Here is a 23,556-nt window from a genome sequence, read left to right as displayed (position 1 = left end):
GTAAAATCAAACAGTTGTTCATGAAACGTATCCCTCTCTTTAACATTTTACAACAATTTCCATATTTTTAGTCTTACTTTATTTATTTCTCTCTCTGAGGAACAAGGAAAAATACTTCATTACATCTTCGGACATTTGAGGAACTGTGCTTCTATAAATAAAGTTAAATTTTAACATATGAATAATAGACTCTTTTCATGTGTTTGTTAAGGTTTTTTTTGGTTTGTTTAAAATATTTTAAAGAAATATGTATTAATACTTACATAGAAAAAAGAGGAACACTGCAGAACCTTAATAAGACAGACAAAAAGCACTTCCTGTTAAAGTACATGATGTCAGTGAACGCATCACAGCACCATCACGGTCTACAAAAACGTAAAATGCTGCCAAAGTGCTGTGAAGAAATGTATGAATGAAATAAAATATGTGTTAAACAAAAACAACAAAAACAAACAATGCAGAGACAGACGTTCATCACAACGGGACGGAATCAGGAAAAGTTCCAGAAAATGTTCAAAAAAGTGCGTAATCTGGACTGAAAGGGGAATGGACCAGTGAGCAACTAGAGGTTAAGTGCTTTGCTCAAGGGCACATTGACTGATCAGCAGATTGAAACCAGTCTGACTAACAACCATCTGACAGCAGATGATGACCCTCATCAGAAAGTGGAAAAGCTGCTGCTGAAGTCAGCTTCAGGAGTTCAGGAAAACATTCAATGATTTGCTGGAATCAGCGACTGCAATGAAAACTCTGCATGAAGCAAATATTAAAGCAGAAAAAGCTTCACAGATAGAAACAGCAGCAGTCCTCCAATGGTTCTGATCAGGTTTCCAGGTCTGCTTGTTGCACTTCCTGAGTTTGGAGGTTCAGGCCGATTCTTTGCTTCTGTGGAGATAAACGGGTCAGTTTTATTCATGGAAGTAGAAAATAATAATAAACAAAGAGACGATATTTAGAGAGGATTCTGTTTCTCACAACAAAAAGTAGAATAACAAAGGGAATAATTGATAAAGCTTGAAACAATTAACTACTTATTAATTATTAATATTAAAAACTGGGATACAGTTTATAAATCTTATTCATCTATTAGATGGAGAAGTTTGCTCATCAACACAGTTCTCAGGATTTTAACTATCAGTGAAAATTACAATTCGTTCTTCTCACCAGAGACACTGAGTTGACATCTGTCAGAACCATGACCATCATCAGTCTCCACACCACAGTAATACTGTCCAGAGTCTTCAGTCCTCAGTCTGGACACATGGAGTCTGATTCGTCCTTCTCTGAGGACGTCTTTGTCACTCTGGACTCGTCCTGAAAACTGTTCATCCTGAGACTCTGACACCTCAACACCATCATGGACATAATACAGGACTAATTCATTCCTAGGAGTTAACAAGCTGCAGTAGATGTACAGAGTTCTCCAGGGTCGATCAGGTGTGGTGGTGAAGGTCCACTCCAGAGTGATGCTGTGGTTCTCCTCTGCCTGATAGGAGCTCTGTGTCACATTCACTACAAATGTTGCTGCTGAGGAGACAGAGAGGGAAAGAGAGGAGCAGACACACTGAGAACTGGAACATGGGAGTCTTTAAACTACATCTCTAGAGCTTTCTGTCCCATGATGCTCTCTGTGCTGTCAGAGCTCTGCTTGATGCTCTTCAAGTCAAACTGCTTGATCAGATGCAGCTGGAGGATTGAAGTGTTCCCTTCACTGACAGACTTTTCACTGATTATTGATGGATTTAGACTGAACAAAGAGAAGATGGAAACTGACCACAGAGACATGAGTTGAGGATGATGAGCAGCAGGATCCTGCAGATCATCTTCTCCCTGTGAGAGGAGACAGAGGAGGAGAGTCAGCAGCACATCAGCTCCAGCATCAGCAACACACAACCAGCAACATCTGAACTCCTTCAGCTCAAAGAAGGTTGTTCTGTCAGAGATCATGACTGCCACCTGCTGGTGATAAACTAATACAGCAGCAGAGAGACAGCAGGACAGCTTTCCATTCTCTGCAGCTGCTGAACTTTTCATGTGTAAAAACAGCTTCTGGGTAAAATCAGTCTGTTATAATTCATGAGGAGAAAACATCAGTGAGGGAAACCTGGAAATCCCTGAAAGATCTGTTAAGTTTTCTTTCTGTTCTCAGTTTCTTAAAAACATTCTGGGCTGTATTAACCAAATGAGTAACTGGGTAATTACCCAGGGGTCCCTGGTCTCTAAAAGGCCCAGGGCAGTGAGGGCATAAGCAAAATATCTGATCCTCTCCTGCTTCACGAGAGACGTTGAGAGACCCTCACTGTGCCTGTGAACCTGAGTTGAGACTTTCTCCCCATTGGTCAGTCCATCTACATGAGGCGTGTCAAATGTGACGCCAGTCAACGTGACCTTAGTGGGTTGTATGATGTCAAGCGTCACAACTCAGCTCAGAAAATTCAGACGTGGGAGCGTGAAACAAGAGTTCAAAAAGGAGGACATCAGAAATGCTGAAAATATAAAGTTGCTGAGTCAGCTTCCATGGTTTGAAAGTGGTTGCTTATTTTATTTTTTTGAAGATTGGAGGCCATTTACTGCCAATGTAGCGGGTCAATGTTAGCAGATTATCAGAGTCAGAATCAGAAATACTTTAATAATCCCAGAGGGAAATTACTGTTTCAGTACAACCACCATCACAAGCATCACAAACATTTCAGGGGGAGACGATTTACTGAGGCCTTGCTGCCAAGGACACCGCCTTACACAGTGCCCAAAGGGGTGGGCCATTACTCTGTGGAAAAATAGAGGCCACAAAAAGGAAGGTGGGAGGGAAAAAACATATCTCAAACTTTATCCTATTTCAGGATACAGTTTGAGATATCAAAACCGTCTTGCACAAAAAGCACAAATAAGACGTGACACATGTAGCAGAAGTTAAACATTTGAGACTAGTCGCGTGTAAATTCATCTGTTTTTTTGAGCATCAGTTATGTGTATCAGTGTATATACTGATGCTGCTGTGTTTTGTGTTCATAGCATGAAAGTCCAAGAGGAGATGTAGTGAATTTGTAGTTCTATGAGCATTTAATTTGTGGATCAAAATACATTTGATGACAGAATTTGATGGCAGTGATGACAGTGAGTGTATTTACTGTTTATTACAGTAATCTATTCTGTAATCTGCCAGATTATGGTAACCTTGGAGTCGTGATGATGGGGCCTCTAAATATTGTTGCCCAGGTTACAGCCAAGTGTTTTATCTGGCCCTGATCATATTTGTTAAAGTCAGAATAAACATGATGAAGTTTATTACTACAGTTTTTAAACAGAAAATCTGTACAAAGTTAAAGCTGATTAGACACAATTAAAGAATGTTTCAGGGTTTTACTAAACAGGAAAGCAGAGCTGATGTTTGTGCTGGAAAGCAGCCATTTGTGATGAGCTGTGACGTTGGAGCAGAGTTTTCTTCAGACTGACCTCTTCCAGCTACCATCCACTGACAGTGAACAGTTGATCTGCTGATCCACTCTCAGAGAAATCACTGTTTCACTGCTTCAATGGACTGAAGGAGTTCAGTCAGGATATCAGCTGTTTGTCTCCAACAATTCCTGCAGGGAAATAAATACATTAAATAAACAGACATGTACCTCCGTCTGCTGATAAACTAGAAGTATTTCTAAGTTAATCTAGAACAAAACATATGAAACATTCATATTTGCAAAGTTAAGTTAAAATAAGAGGTCAGAGATAATAAAATGAGGCGTTTGGGAGCCAAAAGAGCTGACTCGTCTATGGGAACCGAGTCAAAGTTGGCTCTTTGAGCAGAACATACCAACCAATATGTGGGTGGGGTTAACGCTGCATGCCTGTATGTTAGACAATTGTTCATGAGAATTAAACACCACCACCTCTTTTGCCACCTGGAAACTACTCTGATCAAAAGTGTCCAACTATTTCTAAACGATTTGCTTTCATAGTAACCAGATAGTTGTTGCTACTTATCCACCAGGTCATGACTCCAGGTGTAGAATCCCTCCTTTAAATGTACAGCATGTTCTCTGAGGACCTGTATAAATAAATGCTGTAAAACTAGATTATATCATTGTCTCTGGTTCTATAACTATTTCTCTAGAACACAGAAACTCTGTGTGTGTTTATGAAGTAAAAACATAAATCTGCTGTAAACACATACATTCAGATTCTAACGGGTTATAGTGTGTTATAACAATAATTATCAAGCAGAAATCATCAGATTAAAAACGGAGCAACAATAAAATAGAACAGACCTGATCTGATGAGGGAGTGTGTGTCAAACGCGGAGTGCTGGTGGAGTCAAAATTGGACATTCCAGTGACATCGTGTAAACTGCCTGTGAGCCGTTCATGAACAGTGGGAAATTGGAGTCTCAAAGCTACAAACCTCTAGACTGGGTGCTACACACTTTTACCCATTTACCAACTTTAGCAGATTTTCTACTGGACAAAGGTAGTAGACCTCTCTAACAATTTTTCAATTTGTAACAACGACTATTGACAAATTTATCAACTTCTTCATGTGGTGATAAATTTCTTTTGTTAACCACCCTTGAATGCATCTTGGTCTCCAAGCTCACGACGGTCCCAGAGCCCCCAGCAGTACAGCTGCCTGAGCAGTGACGCAATGAGCTCCCCCGCCCACTAAATGTATTATATTCTTACAGTTTATTATGGAGCTCGGAGTATGAGGTAAGGTCACTGTCAGAATAGACTTGTACATAAAAGGACAATTGTGTGCACATTAGTCAGAAGTTGTGCATAACAAACATTTGTAAACTCATAATAATTGAAATCGCATTCAAAAGATAACATTTAGTTTAAATAGTTACAACTTCTATTACTAATATATACAAATTTCAAGTTTAAATTTGTGTTTTATTCTTCATGAACACAAACAACAGCGGCTGCTTGAGAATACAGATTTTTTTCTTTGAGAATACAAATTCACAACAGTGGTCTGACGTCATCGTTTCCAAGGCTGGTTAATGGAGCACAGAGTGCCAAGATAGGAGCCGCGCATGCGTTCTTCAGACTGACCGCTTTCTCAGAATGCACCGCGGCTGCAGCTTGATTCAAGACAGTGCAAACAGAGCTCACAGTGGTATGTTAAAATTCCCTTTTCTGCTGCTGTTGTTCTTCAAAAGTACGTTTTCAGATCATTTGAGGCGAGAATATTATACTTTTAAGCTTCCCTATGTAGCCTGTTTACAGGGTTGGTGCGTAATTTAAAAAAAAAGTCCGATGTTGAGCGGACCAGTGTGATCAGCAGACCTTCGAGGAAAACCGCAGCCAGGGCTAATTTTAGTCCGTCTGTAGTAAACTCCTGTCGGCCTATAGGTGTGCATAGTACCGCGGGTTATGATTTCTTTGTTTTGTGTTTATCTGACTGACGTGTGTTGCTTTAATAACTCAATACTTGCTGGAATAAACTGTAAATGTCTCCCAAGGAAGACAGCAGCATATAAAATCTAAAATAGTAACAGTATATGAAAACAACAGACATTTATTTTATACAAATGTTTTATCTTTGGTCCAGAATCAAACTGTTATATCCATCCATTTTCCAAACCGCTTAATCCCTCATGGGCTCGCGGGGTTGCTGGTGCCTATCTCCAGCGTTCACTGGGTGAGAGGCGGGGTGCCTATAAACTTACAATTAAAAATAGTTGGAATGGAAATTAATTTACTGATTATTTAATGTATTTTTACAGGTGGTGAAAAAAATGAAATGAAGCAGCATGTGTCCATGACTACAACTGATCTACGTTAGGTCAGATGTAGTCATGTTCACTTAAACGTGCAGCCAGCTGGAGCAGCTCCCTGTCTTCAGCCGCCGGATGGTCGTCCTCTTCTGGATCAACCTCCTCATCCTCCACGTCCAGCTGGTCACCTGCTGCTATACTAATATTGTGGAGGATACAGCAGGCGGTGATTACTTTTGGGGCAAACGTCAGGCGGACCTCCAGCACCTTTAAGAAGATGGAACGCCACCGTGTCTTCAGACCACCAAAGACACGCTCAATGATGTTAATCAACTTTGGTGTGGTGCCTGTTGTAGCGTGCCTCCACTTGACCTGTGCCAAATATAAAATTAACTTGTAATTTAGGTAATATGCTGATATGTATTAATCTTCTATCCAAGTAATATAATCTATGTATCAATTGTGTGTCATTGTTGGCTCTATTTAAGGACAAGAAGGTAAGAGATCTTACTGGCAAGCTGTTTCCCTATAGGATGCACCACAGGCCAGCCAGCAGAGGGTCACCAGCACCTGTATCTCCTGTGGCCATCCATGGGCCTTCTGGATGGGCAGCAGCTGAAGGAGGAGGACGATGGTGGCCCTGTTTAGCCTGAAGGCTGGTTTCAGGTCCCCTTCATTAAAAAATATGTGGAAGATTGGCACAGAGGTGTTTATCCTCACATATTTTGGTTTGTTTCTTCCTGTAAATAACAAAATGCCAAATGTTACCATAATAGTTTTTTCAATTCTCACCTTTTCACAGCATAAAACTATACCTGCTTAACATGCAGATTAATATTGTTCTCAAGAAAGAAAAGGTCAAATGTATAGTGTTGTAAAACTAGTCAAGTATAGTAAATGTAACAAATGGCTTCCCTTCTCTGGTATTTTTACCATTTCACTGAAAAAATGAGCTGAAGTAACTGCACATAATTTATAGATTAATCACTGTAAAGATGGGCAGACATAGAAATAACTTTTCATTTCAACAAAATAGATTAACCCTACTGCCATACTGTTACTAATATATTCAAATTGTGTTTTTATTTATAGAGAAATGGTCACAATTTCAACCTGATTTTGTGTTTAATACCATCCTCAATGTTATTTTTAAAGATAAAAGTAAGAAACAGGCTGTCAGTCTTAAAATGCCTGCCAGTTGGCTTAGTTGGGTGAGCAAAGCCTGCCTTCTGAGCCTCCTCTGCCGCATCAATCTTCTCCTTCCTTGGATTTGCCTCCATAACTGCGCCACCTCCTGTTCAGCCTGCTGGTAAAGCTGACCAACGACCAAAGCAACAGCAATATTGCTCATTTTGCTTCTACAAAATGCAATTTTTTTTTTAGAAGATTTGATCTCCTCTACAATATTAAAAATATTGTTTTAGAAATGCTTTCAATAAGATCTGATGGTGTAGTGTATAGTTTTGAATGTTAAAGAAGTGCCAAAGAAATGTGCGTGTGATGACCTCACGAGTACGCTTCTGTTCCAATACACAGAGATACGTGCTGCGTGCTTGCGGTCTCGTCAAGTCCGATCTTCCTATGTTGCCAAGACCAGACTTGACAAGAACGCAAGTCCGTACTGGTATAGTACGCATGCGCGGCTCCTATCTTCGCACCATGTGCTCCATTAACCAGCCTTGGAAACCATGACGTCAGACCACTGTTGCGAATTCGTATTCTCAAAGAAAAAATCTGTATTCTCAGGCAGCCGCTGCTGTTTGTGTTCATGAAGAATAAAACACAAATTTAATTTAGGTAATTCATCCTATTGCTATCAGTGATCACGCTCCTGTTACTCTCACCTTAATTAATAAAAAAATAACCACACAAAACAAAAGCTGGAGATTTAATACATCACTGCTTAAAGATGAAGAATTTATAAAATTCATTAAAGAACAGTGGGCTTCATACTTAGAATACAATGATCAACCAGGTACATCGGCATCGATATTGTGGGAAGCTGGAAAAGCAGTGATGAGAGGTAAAATAATTTCTTTCTCATCTCATAAAAAGAAAAAAGAAAACAAAAAGATTCAGGAATTAGAAGAAAAACTTAAGTTACTAGATTTATCTCAAGAAGAAGGGAAGTTAGGTAAAATCCCTGAAGTAAAATTAGAACTAAACCACTATATTGAAAAGCAAAATAGATTTCTAATACAAAGGCTCCGAATACAAAATTTTGAACATGGCAATAAGTCAGGAAGCTTTCTAGCTAATCAGCTTAAAATAAATAAGGAGAAAACTACTATATTTGCAGTTACAGATTCAACTGGTAATACAGTAAGTGAACCAGAGTGTATAAATAATACCTTCCGCGATTTCTACAAATCTTTATACACACCACAGATAAATCCATCAGAGAAGGATATTAAGCAATTTCTGGATAAAATTACACTTCCTAAATTATCAGATAACCAAAGAATGACACTGGATTCCCCGCTGACAACAGCTGAAACCCAGGAAGCTCTTAAAAGCATGCCTAATAAAAAGGCTCCAGGTCCAGATGGATTCCCCACTGAGTTTTATAAAGAGTTCTGGAATATTCTAGCCCCAACGTTCCACAGAATGTTGCAGGAAATACAGGAAAAAGGTAGATTTCCAGCTAATATGAACTCTGCCACCATCAGCCTTCTGCTCAAGCCAGACAAAGATCCTGTGTTGCCCACTAGTTATCGTCCCATATCCTTAATTAATGTGGATATTAAGATAATCTGTAAAGCTTTAGCAAAAAGATTAGACAAAGTAACTCCTCTCATAATACATCCACCTTGCGGCGCTCTTTGGGAGCTGCGTGTTGACGGACGTGGGTTACTGACCTGGTAGCTGTGCTGCCGCTGGGTGGGGCCGGGGTGGGTCTGGGGGTCTGGGGTCCCTGGTGGGCTTGTCTCCGGCCCCCTGTCCCGGTCCTGGTCCGTGTCGTCTTCCGGTGCGGGTTTCACCTGGGGGGTGGGGTTGGGGTGGCTCGTGCGGGCCGGCTGGCCAGGGTCCCCCCCTCTTATTATTATTATTATTATTATTATTATTATTATTATTATTTATTTATTTATTTATTTATTTATTTATTTAGTTTAAGTAGGCTTGGTGGGTGGGCTGGGGGGGGCTGAGGTGTTGGTCCTGGTGGGTGGTTGGCTGGCGGGCCCTGCGGCCTCTCCCTAGCCCCCGGGCTACGGTGGTGCCGCTAGCGAGGCCCCCTTCTCTAGGTGGGGCTTTCGGGGAGCGGGGGTGCCTATTGGAGTCAGTAGGGGAGCTGGCTCCCTGGGTTGGCTTCCCAGTCATTTGCTCCCCATCCCCGGACTCCTCCCTCTGCCTGCTCCATCACGCCGCCACACATGCAGGTCATGAGGGAGGGGGCGTTACTGGAGGTTGCCACTTTCTGGTGACACCCCTCTCCCCAATTTTATCATGCATCTTAGACACTTTCACTTCAAACATTTTTCACATCACACACTCATATAGGCCATGGTAGGGGGGGGGGTGGGGGGAAGACGTCTGGGGGGGGCTTATGTTGTGTGGGCCTCACCTCGGACGGCTCCCTTCACCTCCTCTCCCACTTAGACATTGAGGGTTCTGGGCAGTCACACGGAAGGGGTGCGCTGGCAACAGCTACCTTCCGAAAGGGGGGTGGGCTGTGCCGTGCATCCCCTTCGGCGCTCCCAGTTTTTAAACGCACTTGAGAACAACATGCAACAACACAACATTTGAGCAGGCGTAGGGAGGGTCGGGGTCTTCTGCACACCCCCGTTCTCCGATGGAGGCAAGGAGTCTGGGGCCTGGAGGAGGTGCGGGCCACTGTGTCCGGGGTCTTGGCGGGGGGCTGCGGTGTGCAGTCAGCGGCCTGCCAGGTCTGGGGCTGATGCCTCCGCTCCCCCCAGGAGGGGTGGGGGGCAGGGGTGGCTAGGGTAAGGTGGAGGGAGGGAGGGGGTTTATTAGGTATTTAGGGGGAGGGGGGGGCTCTGGCCGGGTGGCTCGTGCGGGTCGTGTTGGCCCGCCCTCTTGGGGGGGCCCGGTCCGGGGGGCGTCTGGTCGGGGGCCGGGGCCGGGGGTCGGGCACAAGCAGTCGTATAGTCGATTTGGGGTGACCCCCCCCCCCCCTTTGGTCAGTGTTGGACGTGAGTGTTATGTGGGAATGTGTGTACAGCGTCTTTTTTTTTTTTTTTTTTTTTTTCTGTGTGTGGCGAGTGGGGCACAAGGGAGGGATGGGGTGAATGAGTTTTTTTTTTTTTTTTTTTTTTTTTTTTTTTTTTTCAGGTATGGGTGTGGTCCGCTCCCTCTCCCAAGAACATCTCAAGTCTCCGATAGGTGCGGAGCCCATCCCCCCACGTCCTGCCCTCCTCCACTTCGTTGGCGGGCGCCTTGGCCCCCTGGCGCATTAGTTGGCTTCGGGTTTGGGGCGGGTTCCCGGGCGTGCGCCGGCCCACTCCTGGCGGCCTCTTCGCGGGGCCTGGCCCCCCGGGGGGCGGCCGGGGCCCTCGTCGCGGGGGCGGGGCGCCCCTGGGGCCTCTGGCCCTCAGGGCCCATGGCCGGGACCACTTCAGCGGGGCTGGCTGCCGGCGGAGCCCACGGGCTCGTCTCCGCGGCTCTTGAGGGCGTCGGCATTGCGGTGGCTGGGGGATTTCCTCGGGGTCGTCTCTGCTCCTTCCTTGGGGGGGGGGGGGTTGCAGATATCCTGTGTCGGCCCCTCCTGGGCGACCTGCTTTAGGGACCCCTTTGGGAGTCCGGGGTTACGGGTCCCCTGACGCCTGCCTCTGTGCTCGGGGAAGGTGGGTCTTTGGTTCTCCACAATCACTATCAAGCTATTTCTGGATAATCTTCACCTAAACTAGTGCACTTTCACATCTCCCACAGGTGCTGGGTCCCAGGTATTAAGTGTTCACTTATATACAGTAATCTTATAATTTATTTATTTATTTATTTATGTTGTGTCACTTTCTTTTTTCAAATATCACATTACACATGTTATGGAGGACCAAGTCTTCCAGATCTAAAAATAAATACAGAAATAAATAAATGCTCAATAAATAAATAAGCATACAATTAATTGCCACCAAATTAATAAATGTAGGTAGAAATTAAATTATACAGTGAGACATAAATGTATATATCTCTTTTAATTAGCTTATTCTTTTATTCGCCTTTGTAATAATTACCTTATTTATTTATTGTGCGTTATAATCTTCAACTTTATTTATTAATTACTTATATTTTTTAAGTATTTATTTTTGTGCATGTTATAATATTTTTGTCTGTTTTATTCTTCCTTTGTATTTTTTTACTCTATATATTTCTGTGATGCTATTTATTTCTGCCTGTCGTTTTTACATTTCTGTCTCTCGTTTTTACATTTCTGCCTGTCCTTTTTACATTTCTGTATGCATTTCTGCCTCATTATGCAAATGAGGAGGGGCTGTGTCTTAAGGGCTCAACTTCTTCCCATTGGTTGGTTAGCATTTCACAGCTTCGGTCAAATCTACATGGCTTTTCCCCGCACTAAAGCATTGTTTAATAATGTCAAACTCAGCAGTCAGACGTTCAGTGTCCGACCTCTTAAGGAAAGCTGCTAATAGACTGGAAGAATTAGAACGCTGTAAATTTGGGATCTAAATGTTTTTCTGTGGTTTCAGATTCGGTTTTTCCAGATCAGTAACTCATCGGCGGATGATTTCTTCTACAAAACAGACACCTCTCTGCAACCACAGCAAGGGAGACACTGAGCTACAACCATAGTTTCCTCAAAACGAGTCTCCCATCGCGCTGGGTGAATTACATTAGACCCTATGCAGAGCTCGCTTGATAAGAAAATACTGTAGTTGATTATAAAAGTCCCGTTGACTCCACGGAGTCAACAGGATCTAGCTCATGGTTGATCCGGTTGAGGGACTCCGATTTCGGCCAGCGTCTCTCAGCTGCTCCCTCCTCCCACACGCGTGGTGCATTTAGGGGCCGCCAAAAAACCTTTGAATCAAGCACTCTTGAGAAACAAAAATCAATAAATTCCGTATTTTGTGACCACCTATGACAAAACTAATATAAAATCATGCCATTAAATAACATCTGTAAGGCACCCTTGTTTTTATTCCATTTTAAGCTATTTTCAATTTTTAAGATTTATTCAAAGACAATAGTTGGCTGAAGTAGTAGAACAATTTCACAAAGAATTTGAGTGAGTGGGTCACATGACCTGGAAGCTATTGAAGAAAAGTCCAAATTTTTGTCTTGAAAATTGAAAATAGCTTAAAAATGAATAAAAACAAGTGTGCCTTACAGATTTTTATCTATTGGCATCAATTTATATTACTTTATCTTAGCTGGTCACAAGATAATACATTTATTGATTTTTATTTCTCAAGAGAGCTTGGTTCAAAAGTTTTTTGACGGTCTCTAACTGCACCACCGCGTGTGGGAGGAGGGAGCAGCTGAGAGACGCTGGCCGAAATCGGAGTCCCTCAATCGGATTAACCATGAGCTAGATCCCGTTGACTCCGTGGAGCTGTAATGTCCAATATCCAAATTCAATCAAGCGAGCTCTGCATAGGGTCCAATGTAATTCACCCAGCGCGATGGGAGACTCGTTTTGAGGAAACTACGGTTGTAGCTCAGTGTCTGCCTTGCTGTGGTTGCGGAGAGGTGTCTGTTTTGTAGAAGAAATCATCCGCCGATGAGTTACTGATCTGGAAAAACCGAATCTGAAACTACAGAAAAACATTTAGATCCCAAATGTACAGCGTTCTAATTCTTCCAGTCTATTAGCAGCTTCCCTTAAGAGGTCGGACAGTGAACGTCTGACTGCTGAGTTTGACATTATTAAACAATGCTTCATGTCGGGGAAAAGCCATGTAGATTTGACCGAAGCAGTAAAATGCTAACCAACCAATGGGAAGAAGTTGAGCCCTTAAGACACAGCCCCTCCTCATTTGCATAATGAGGCAGAAATGCATACAGAAATGTAAAAAGGACAGGCAGAAATGTAAAAACGAGAGACAGAAATGTAAAAACGACAGGCAGAAATAAATAGCATCACAGAAATATATAGAGTAAAAAAATACAAAGGAAGAACAAAACAGACAAAAATATTATAACATGCACAAAAATAAATACTTAAAAAATATAAGTAATTAATAAATAAAGTTGAAGATTATAACGCACAATAAATAAATAAGGTAATTATTACAAAGGCGAATAAAAGAATAAGCTAATTAAAAGAGATATATACATTTATGTCTCACTGTATAATTTAATTTCTACCTACATTTATTAATTTGGTGGCAATTAATTGTATGCTTATTTATTTATTGAGCATTTATTTATTTCTGTATTTATTTTTAGATCTGGAAGACTTGGTCCTCCATACACATGTCAGCTTACATAATAATATATATGATTTAGCAATGGCATCTAGGTGTTATTCGAGTGTATCTGTTGCTTTATGTCTGTTGGTTGTGCTGTTCTTTTTGTGTCTCTTTCCAGGTGATGGAGCAGACAGAGGACGTTTTATCATTCTCTTCCTTTTATCTCCTCTTTCTTTCACCTCTACTCTTTTTTTTTCTTTTCTTTCACTTTTTGTTCTTCCTTTACTCTCCCATTGTCATGTCCATATAATTTGAAATTCTCCTTGCAGGAATCATAATAAAGCTATTTACAAGCATAAATCAAGTGGAGCACTATGGCGAAAGCTGTTTGCTCCACTTGTAAAAGCAAAATCTGTCGAGCTCCATCTGGCATTGAGACATCAATTCCTATTGCCATAGTGCTAGACAGGACACTGGGAAAAAAAAAAAAAATAAAAAATAATTAAACTTGAAATTTGTATATATTAGTGATTGAAGTTGTAACTATTTAAACTGTATGTTATATCTTTTGAATGCGATTTCAATTATGAGTTTACAAATGTTTGTTATACACAACTTCTGAATAATATGCACACAACTGTCCTTTTATGTACAAGTCTATTTTGACAGTGATCTTACCTCATATAGGAGAGTCTCTTTATTCACTAATACACATGTGTGATTCATACATGCACAGGACAAGTTCCACAAATCCACAGCTGGATTCATGCAAGCACAAAAAAAATCCCCACATCCCCAAAAAAATCCACGCACACACAGAACAAGATACACACATGTACAGCTCTGGTCTTTAAACTTCACTGCATTTGTGTGTGGAATTTTGAGACTCCTCTGATGTCCCCGATTCACGAATGCATTTTTTTAAACAGAGAATGGTTCGCAACCAATCAGAAGCCTCCCTTGTATAAGCCAATCACAGGAAAGTACTCCACCTGGGGGGGCGGCTTACTCATAAGCCAATCACATTCGACCTGTTCAGGAAGCGCGTAGTATGAGCACAATGCGCTTTCAGACCTCAGTCAGCACGGATTCTGACAACGTCAGTGGAGCGGTAGATAAAACATAGAACTTTTTATGCCTAGCTTGTTACTTTGTTTATTATTAATTTTAATTGGTTTATTGGTGCAACTGTAGCCTAGTTCCTAAGGGATACAGAGAAAGAGATAGTTTCAGCAGCCGTTTTTCTCCCTCTCTCTCCACAGGTGGTTCCTCATGAGCGGGGAGGCGCCGAGCAGCAGGTGTCGGCCTCCACCCTCCGGCCTCGCAGCCGACGTCGAAAGCCGCCTCTCTGCTCCCTTAAAGTCTCCGCGGATCCGCCCGCAGCCGCTCCTGGTCTCTGAGCTCCAAACGTTTAACGTCCAGGGGCTTCTTCCGTCTGACCTCCAGCCGGCCAGCAGTGATTCCCCCCTGAGCTCTCATCGGCCTCGCCGTCACCTGCTTCCCCTGTGCTCTGACCATTCGCCTCTGGCGCCCATGTCCCGCAAGCCGCCGGTTGATCCGGCTGAGGGACCCCGATTTCTAAAGATGTCTACAGTAGAAAAATATATGTAATATTGCACTATTTAATATCTCAGTCTAAATGATATAATTTTAAAATATATTTGAAATTTTAAAGTTATACAGTTAAAGTGAATGTGCCATAATGTAAAAATTAAAAGGGACAGTTTTGTGGATGTGATGTTGCTTATTGAGTCGTCATTGATGCGAGAAGAATTTTATCATTAAAGTTTTTATTTAAATACATATTTTAAATGTTCTGGCATTTAGGGGATTCTGTCTTTTGAGGCAAGTTATCCAGCTTTAGAGAACTTTGCTCAAGGAACTGATGAGGCTGGTGGGGAGAATTTTAGAAGTCCTCGACCACATCTTAAACAGGGGTGCCAATGATTCTGAAGGCCACTGTAAATCTGTCACTAGGCCTGACACATTCATGGTCAATGTGAACACACATGAGAGCTGACCTTACTGTGTGGGCAGGAAACTAGGCTAATCTCCTTGTTCACAACTTCCAGTTTAAACAAGTTATTTTTTTATTTTACCAGATAAACTTCTGGGATTTTTGTTACTCAGCCCCTAAAGGGACACTGAAGAGAAATACCAGTTAGTTTCTCCTGCGCACCAGATGTTGTTTCTATTTTTTCATTCATCTTAAAGAGTTGGCGGATGAAAATTTATTAAACTTTGAAAAACTCAAGGAACATCCACCCATCCATCCATTTTCCGACACGTTTATCCCTGTCGGGGTCACAACGGGTGCTGGTTCCTATCTCCAGCTGTCAATGGGCGAGAGGCGGGGCACACCCTGGACAGGTCACCAGTCAATGTTCTAATACCAGTGTTGGAGAAAAGGTCAAAAGAGATGAAAAAGTAAATATTGACTGAAGTATTTGCTCAGATTTTTTTCTCTTTTATGATAAATTTATCTCAGAAGCAGAAAGAAATGATTGATTTCAGCTGTTTGACCCTTTTAATGAAGCACAGATGTGGTGCTGGTATGGTCTGATATTCTGGATAACCCAGGATGACTTCTAAAGGCACCGCATACTGATGCTATAATTATAAAGCTTGTTTGCTAATGCTGGTATGGAAAAATACTGTAGAAACAAACACCAGAATTAATAATCTGGCAATATTTAATAACCTAAACTAAATAACCTTGTACTTTAACAAAAGACTCAAAAAGACGAGACAAAGCAGCTTCTTTTAGAAAACACCAGGGGATTGTTTATTCCAGACTTACAGTCACATTTTTATTCAGCAGACTCCCCACATTATGGGGTAACTGTCTTTGTTTTATAGGGGTGCGGTATGCGGTAAGATGTAATACGAACATGATATCTTACTGTGAGTCTTTCCTCCCTAGATGGAATGTTTTTACAGTAACCTAGTAGGGAGGATGTGTGTGTGTGTGTTTTTGGAAACAGTCCTAGTCACGTATCTCCACAGAATCCTTATCTAACTGTTCTACTGTGAAAAACAGCAAATAGCCAAACATTAATCACATTCATCCAGAGGGTCTCCAGTGTTTTGAAAGACAGGGCCTAGTTTATATCAGCCACGCTCAGTGAAAGTTAACATTATGTTACCTCTGCTGTGGAAAAGTAAAACATTTCTGAACTCCTATAGCTAAACACTAATCACACTTTGTTGGAGAGGATTCAGTCAATCTACCATACAGTAAAACCTACCAGAAGAGACACTGAACAGGTGAATGGGCTCCATGAAGCCCGCATATTTAACTAATCCAGGATTTCTGCTGTTTCTGGAGCAGCAGCTCCTCATCTTCATCATCTTCATCACTGCTGCTTGTTCACCATTCACTCCTGCAGCTAATAACTGTCCATGTTGACACAAAGTGGTTTCCACAGAGAGATGAGCTCCTCATGGATCACTCTGTTGTTCCAGCTGATGGTTTCAATCAGTTTGTGAATCTTTCTGGACTCAGAATGATCTAAACTGTTGAAGCAGATGATCAGATCAGTTTCCTCTGTGTGATGAAGCTAAATATGATCTCAGAGTTCCTGACCTCCAACATATGATGATCTGTTTCCCTTTAAACAGCTCAGAGTCTGTTTCCTCACAGATGAGGACATTTGGTCTTTCTCCTTCTACAATGACTGGATGTATCTGGATGTAATGATGTGACTGTGTCAGCTGCTCAAATGGACTTTCTGCTGGTTTCTGTCCATCACCCAGATCCACACCAGAACCAAGATCAAGTCCCGGTCCCAGATAATCGTCTAAAGTTTGTCTTCATGTTACGCTTCATTTCTTTTCATGATGAAGACACAGATCAACTATTAATCAGTGCTTTAATGAGTCCAACTCTGAGTTTCAACACAGAACCATTTGGACCTGAGTTTGTTTCAGATGGTTTCATGGAAAGTTGCAGCTTTCATGTCTGAGAGGAACTGAGATTTCTAAGTAGCTTCCAGGTCGTATGAAATGAGGACAAACTACGACCCTAAAGATGAGAATCAGACTTCAATAAACCCAATAAAACAGTGATCATTACATGAGACAGAGAAATAGAGTCTGAAGCAGCTGTGACCCAAATCCATTTAGTCTTTCAGCTCATAAAGAACATTTACAGCCTGTGGTTTAAACAGAGGAAACAATGCAGGAAAATAGTGATTTAATGGTGAAACAGCAGAGAGAGCTGGTCCTCCTCAGATGACCTGCATAGAGACAAACACGCTGGTTCTGTTGGGTTCTGCTCAGTTGTTGAAAAACACATTTTAGACAATAAAGCAGGTTTTACAGTTAGATGAACCTCTGAACCACAACATGAACCTCAGGTCACTTAATTTAAAAAAGAACTGTACTATAGATCTTTATTTAAGTTTGCTAAATTATTCTAGTTCTGGTCGTTAAAACCTGATGTTGAACTTCATTATATGAGATAAGTTTACCCAGACGTGTGGTTCTAGGAGGGAACATCTAGAACCTGTTCTCTGCTGCTGATGTTCAGGATCAGTGTCTCCACCTGATCAGGCAGCCTGGAGAGAAAAAGCTTGAAGACAAACATGTTTATTGAAGCACTGATGAGAAGAAAAGCTAGACTAACTACAGCAGAACCAGGAGACGTGGTGATCAGTGTGTTATGCCATCAGAGCCATGGACAAAAATCAGACTGAATTGGAAGCAAAATAAATGTACAGGCACCAAGGATCTGCCTCCTTAGCAGGGTGCAGTAAGAACTATAAAGCTTTGCTCCCACAGACTCCACCTCAGTCTACACACTTCTTCCTGGGAAGTCCACCCTGGGGGCCAGCCATGCACCCTCATGGGGCTAAAAGACTCACAAGCTGGGTAAAAGGTGTCTTTTGTGAAACTCATCTTCCCTCGCTTCAATGGAAAGGGGGGAACTCCCCGTCCTCTGTGGAGCTGAGGACCTGACTGGGATCGGAGAAACTGCCGGCCGAAAAAGAGTCAAGTCTTAACTTCTGCGTCAGACGCCGGAGCAAAGAATTCCTATACCAAAACAAATATTTTGTCTTGATGGCTGTGTATGAGATTCACTGTTGGCTGATTGCAAGGTCAATGCTTGTGTGTTACTATGCAGAATACTGATTGTCTAGGATAGACTGGCTCTGTTTTGTCTAATTGCAGGGCTGCTGTGGGGTATTTAGAAGGGAAGCAAAAATGAAGATATTCAGAGACCGGGCAGAGGCAGACTGCAGCGGGACTGTGGGGTGCATTTACTTTCCATATATGTGATCTCTGCTCTGTTTCTCAATAAAAGTGCTGGAACTTCATCACTGCCGTCTCCTTATTCAGTAACTCTGGCAAGTCAGTAATTATTGTTTAGAATTCCCTCCACATTTCAATTCTAAACAATGTGTTGTTCTGCATCAACTGATCCAAAGGAGGAAAGAAGTCTGCAGAGGAGAGCTTCAGCTCTGAAATGCTGCAGACATCAGGCCCAGGAGTCGGCGTCAGTCAGTGTCTGCCCCTGGAGGCTGCAGCTTAGATCTAGAAAGACTAGATGTTAGAGCAGCAGACTGCCACCATCACTTCATAGAGTTCATTTCCATCTACGGAACCTCCTCTGGAGCCATTTGGACCTCCCTTCAGCCCTAAACTGCTGAATAAAAGCCGCTCAGTGGAAACTGGAGCCATCAGAAGATTTACCCTCAGAGTTCAATCCGTCCAGTTTCACAGGGCAACACAGAGACAAACAGGACAAACAACCGTTCATGCACACAAGGAGAATTTAGAGAGACCAGTTAACGTTACAGTCATGTTTTTGGACTGTGGGAGGAAGCTGGAGTACCTGGAGAGAACACATGCATACACAGGGAGAACATGCACAAAGACCCCGGGGTCAAACCCAGGACTTTTCTGCTGGAAGGCAACAGCGCTACTGTGCAGCCAATAAAGGGTTAATATTTATAATTTAGTTGTCTTGTTTTATTCAACAAAGGAGGAAAAATCAGAAAAACAAATAGAAAAGATTATTTTTGATCTGTTGTTTATGAAAGACTTCTGCTCACAAACCAACCATATTTCCCAATTTTAAAAACTAAAACTGTTCATCCTGAGACTCTGACACCTGAGCACCATCATGAACCTGATACAGGAATAATTCTCTATGATCTGGGATCACAGAGGATGAGCAAATCTCTCCAGGATCCATCAGGTATGGTGGTGAAGGTCCACTCCAGAGTGATGCTGTGGTTCTCCTCTGCCTGATAGGAGCTCTGTGTCACATTCACTACATGTATACATGAAATGTTAAAACATGTAATATAAGTTTTGAACATAAATTATTAAATTTTTCCAGCAGCTGCTGATCAGCTTCAACCTCAGAGACGAACTTTGTCTCCAGAACCAGAGAGACGGATAAAACACTGCATTAGTTTCCGTTTGTCAGGGAAAAAATCGCTTGAGTCAGACATGAATGTTTGAGAAACAACATATTGTAGTAAAAAGTGTTGAACTTTTTTTTTTTCTTTTAAAGTTTTCTAAAATATGTTTTCAATACAACAAAACATTTTTTAGATTCCATAAACTGTAACAATATAATACATTTAGTGGGAGGGGGAGGGGAGGGGGGGTCATTGCATCACTGCTCAGGCATCTGTACTGCTGTGGGATCTGGGAGCGTCATGATCTTGGAGACCAAGAAGCATTCAAGGGTGGTTGACAGAAGAAATTCAACACATAAAAAGTTGATAAATTTGTCAATAGTCATTTTTACAAATTGAAAAGATGTTAGAGAGGTCTGTTTCTTTGTCCAGTAGAAAATCTGCTAAAGTTGGTGCTACAAACTCTAGACTGGGTTTGTAGCACCCAGTCTAGAGGTTTGTAACTTTGAGTTTCCAATTTCCCACTGTTCATGAAGGGCTCACGGGCAGCTTACAGGATGTCACTGGAATCTCCAACTTAGACTCCACCAGCGCTCCGCGTTCGACAGACTGACCCTCATCAGATCAGGTCTGTTCTATTTTATTGTTGCTCAGTTTTTAATCTGACAGTTTCTGCTTGATAATTACTGTTTTTAACACACTATAATAACGTGTTAGAATCTGAATGTATGTATTTACAGCAGATTTATTTTTTGACTTCAAAAACACAAACAGAGTTTCTGTGTTCTAGAGAAATGGTTATAGAACCAGAGACAATGATATAATCTAGTTTTACAGCATTTATTTATACAAGTCCTCAGAGAACATGCTGTACATTTAAAGGAGGGATTCTACACCTGGAGTCATGACCTGGTGGATAAGTAGCAACAACTGTCTGGTTACTATGAAAGCAAATCGTTTTGAAATAGTTGGACACTTTTGATCAGAGGTGGTGGTGTTTAATTCTCATGAACAATTGTCTAAAATACAGGCATGCAGCGTTAACCCCACCCACATATTGGTTGGTATGTTCTGCTCAAAGAGACAACTTTGACTCGGTTCCCATAGACGAGTCAGCTCTTTTGGCTCCCAAACGCCTCATTTTATTATCTCTGACCTCTTATTTTAGCTTAACTTGGTTAATATGAATGTGTTATATGTTTTGTTCTAGATTAACGTAGAAATACTTCTAGTTTATCAGCAGACGGAGGTACATGTCTGTTTATTTAATGTATTTATTTCCCTGCAGGAGTTGTTGGAGACAAACAGCTGATATCCTGACTGAACTCCTTCAGTCCATTGAAGCAGTGAAACAGTGATTTCTCTGAGAGTGGATCAGCAGATCAACTGTTCACTGTCAGTGGATGGTAGCTGGAAGAGGTCAGTCTGAAGAAAACTCTGCTCCAACATCACAGCTCATCACAAATGGCTGCTTTCCAGCACAAACATCAGCTCTGCTTTCCTGTTTAGTAAAACCCTGAAACATTCTTTAATTGTGTCTAATCAGCTTTAACTTTGTACAGATTTTCTGTTTAAAAACTGTAGTAATAAACTTCATCATGTTTATTCTGACTTTAACAAATATGATCAGGGCCAGATTAACACTTGGCTGTAACCTGGGCAACAATATTTAGAGGCCCCATCATCACGACTCCAAGGTTACCATAATCTGGTAAATTACAGAATAGATTACTGTAATAAACAGTAAATACACTCACTGCTTCAAATTCTGTCATCAAGTGTATTTTGATCCACAAATTAAATGCTCATAGAACTACAAATGCACTACATCTCCTCTTGGACTTTCATGCTATGAACACAAAAACACAGCAGCATCAGTATAATTGGCTAACATTGACCAACTACGCTGGCAGTAAATGGTCTCCAGTTTCACAATAATAAAAAAGCAACCACTTTTAAACCATGGAAGCTGACTCAGCAACTTTATATTTTCAGCATTTCTGATGTCTTAAGAAAGTCTTAACTCAGGTTCACAGGCACAGTGAGGGTCTCTCAACGTCTCTCTCTAGTTTAACACGAAGCAGGAGAGGACCAGATATTTTGCTTGTGCCCTCACTGCCCTGGGCCCTTTAATTACCCAGTTACCCATTTGGTTAATACAGCCCAGCATGTGATGAAGAAACTGAGAACAGAAAGAAAACTCTTTCAGGGATTTCCAGGTTTCCCTCACTGATGTTTTCTCCTCGTGAATTATAACAGACTGATTTTACCCAGAAGCTGTTTTTACACATGAAAAGTTCAGCAGCTGCAGAGAATGGAAAGCTGTCCTGCTGTCTCTCTGCTGCTGTATTAGTTTATCACCAGCAGGTGGCAGTCATGATCTCTGACAGAACAACCTTCTTTGAGCTGAAGGAGTTCAGATGTTGCTGGTTGTGTGTTGCTGATGCTGGAGCTGATGTGTTGCTGACTCTCCTCCTCTGTCTCCTCTCACAGGGAGAAGATGATCTGCAGGATCCTGCTGCTCATCATCCTCAACTCATGTCTCTGTGGTCAGTTTCCATCTTCTCTTTGTTCAGTCTAAATCCATCAATAATCAGTGAAAAGTCTGTCAGTGAAGGGAACACTTCAATCCTCCAGCTGCATCTGATCAAGCAGTTTGACTTGAAGAGCATCAAGCAGAGCTCTGACAGCACAGAGAGCATCATGGGACAGAAAGCTCTAGAGATGTATTTTAAAGACTCCCATGTTCCAGTTCTCAGTGTGTCTGCTCCTCTCTTTCCCTCTCTGTCTCCTCAGCAGCAACATTTGTAGTGAATGTGACACAGAGCTCCTATCAGGCAGAGGAGAACCACAGCATCACTCTGGAGTGGACCTTCACCACCACACCTGATGGATCCTGGAGAGATCTGAACATCCTCTGCAGCTTGTTAACTCCTTGGAAAGATTTAATCTTGTATCGGGTCATTGATGGTGTTGAGGTGTCAGAGTCTCGGGATGAACAGTTTTCAGGACGAGTCCAGAGTGACAAAGACCTCCTCAGAGAAGGACGAATCAGACTCCATGTGTCCAGACTGAGGACTGAAGACTCTGGAGAGTATTACTGTTTTGTGGAGACTGAGGATAGTTATGGTTCTGACAGATGTCAACTCAACGTCTTTGGTGAGAAGAACGAATTGTAATTTCCACTGATAGTTAAAATCCTGAGAACTGTGTTAATGAGCAAACTTCTCCATCTAATAGATGAATAAGATTTATAAACTGTATCCCAGTTTTTAATATTAATAATTAATAAGTAATTAATTGTTTCAAGCTTTATCAACTATTCCTTTTGTCATTCTACTTTTTGTTGTGAGAAACAGAATCCTCTCTAAATATCGTCTCTGTGTTTATTATCATTTTCTACTTCCATGAATAAAACTGACCCGTTTATCTCCACAGAAGCAAAGAATCGACCTGAACCTCCAAACTCAGGAAGTGCAACAAGCAGACCTGAACCTCCAAACTCAGGAAGTCCAACAAGCAGACCTGGAAACCCGATCAGAACCATTGGAGGACTGCTGCTGTTTCTATCTGTGAAGCTTTTTCTGCTTTAATATTTGCTTCATGCAGAGTTTTCATTGCAGTCGCTGATTCCAGCAAATCATTGAATGTTTTCCTGAACTCCTGAAGCTGACTTCAGCAGCAGCTTTTCCACTTTCTGATGAGGATCATCATCTGCTGTCAGATGGTTGTTAGTCAGACTGGTTTCAATCTGCTGATCAGTCAATGTGCCCTTGAGCAAAGCACTTTACCTCTAGTTGCTCACAGGTCCATTCCCCTTTCACCAAGCTTTATTCAGTCCATATTATGCATTGTTCACTGTTTTTAACATTTTCTGGATCTTTTGCTGATTCTGTCCCATTGGGATGAACGTTTCTTTATAAAACATATTATATGTCATTCGTACATTTCTTCACAGCACTTTGGCAACATTTGACATTTTTGTAGACCGTGATGGTTCTGTGATGCGTTCACTGACATCATGTAGTTTAATTGGAAGTGTTGCTCTTCTGTCGTATTAAGGTTCTGAAGTATTCCCTTTTTTTTCTATGAATATATAAATACATATTTTTTTAAATCTTTTGCACAAACAAATAAAAACTAC

At 41.6% G+C, this 23,556-nt stretch overlaps 3 protein-coding genes across 7 annotated transcripts in view; 2 read left to right on the top strand and 1 right to left on the bottom strand.

Moving 5' to 3' along the window:
• The window catches only part of LOC118565836, a 29,567-nt gene extending 6,502 nt beyond the window's left edge, over window positions 1–23,065 (top strand). For all 4 annotated transcript variants that reach the window (XM_036146902.1, XM_036146901.1, XM_036146904.1 and 1 more), the window contains exons 4-5: window positions 22,503–22,571; window positions 22,851–23,065. In XM_036146902.1, the coding sequence (XP_036002795.1) occupies window positions 22,503–22,571; window positions 22,851–23,005 (224 nt within the window). In that variant the 3' untranslated portion in view covers window positions 23,006–23,065. The remainder of the gene's footprint in view (window positions 1–22,502; window positions 22,572–22,850) is intronic.
• Window positions 707–23,556, bottom strand: part of LOC118565835 — a 38,424-nt gene continuing 15,574 nt past the window's right edge. The window contains exons 1-5 of one of the 2 annotated variants that reach the window (XR_004932637.1): window positions 4,263–4,297; window positions 3,454–3,584; window positions 1,775–1,830; window positions 1,165–1,527; window positions 707–885 (exon numbers count right to left, since the gene is read on the bottom strand). Coding sequence is in view for 1 of the 2 variants with exons in the window: in XM_036146900.1 (XP_036002793.1) it covers window positions 767–885 (119 nt within the window). In the remaining variant the exon portion in view is untranslated. Of the gene's footprint in view, window positions 886–1,164; window positions 1,528–1,774; window positions 1,831–3,453; window positions 3,585–4,262; window positions 4,298–23,556 lie in introns of those variants that run through there. The other variant, XM_036146900.1, reaches the window with a different exon arrangement.
• Window positions 19,832–23,556, top strand: part of LOC118565834 — a 74,107-nt gene continuing 70,382 nt past the window's right edge. Inside the window, exon 1 of the mRNA XM_036146890.1 lies at window positions 19,832–20,040. The gene's annotated coding sequence lies outside the window, so the exon portion shown is untranslated. The remainder of the gene's footprint in view (window positions 20,041–23,556) is intronic.

This window comes from Fundulus heteroclitus, chromosome 14 (genome assembly GCF_011125445.2).
Source record: "Fundulus heteroclitus isolate FHET01 chromosome 14, MU-UCD_Fhet_4.1, whole genome shotgun sequence".
NCBI classification, from domain to species: Eukaryota; Metazoa; Chordata; class Actinopteri; order Cyprinodontiformes; family Fundulidae; genus Fundulus; species Fundulus heteroclitus.
Note: the sequence above shows the minus strand (reverse complement) of the source record. Positions and strands in the feature narration are given on the sequence as shown.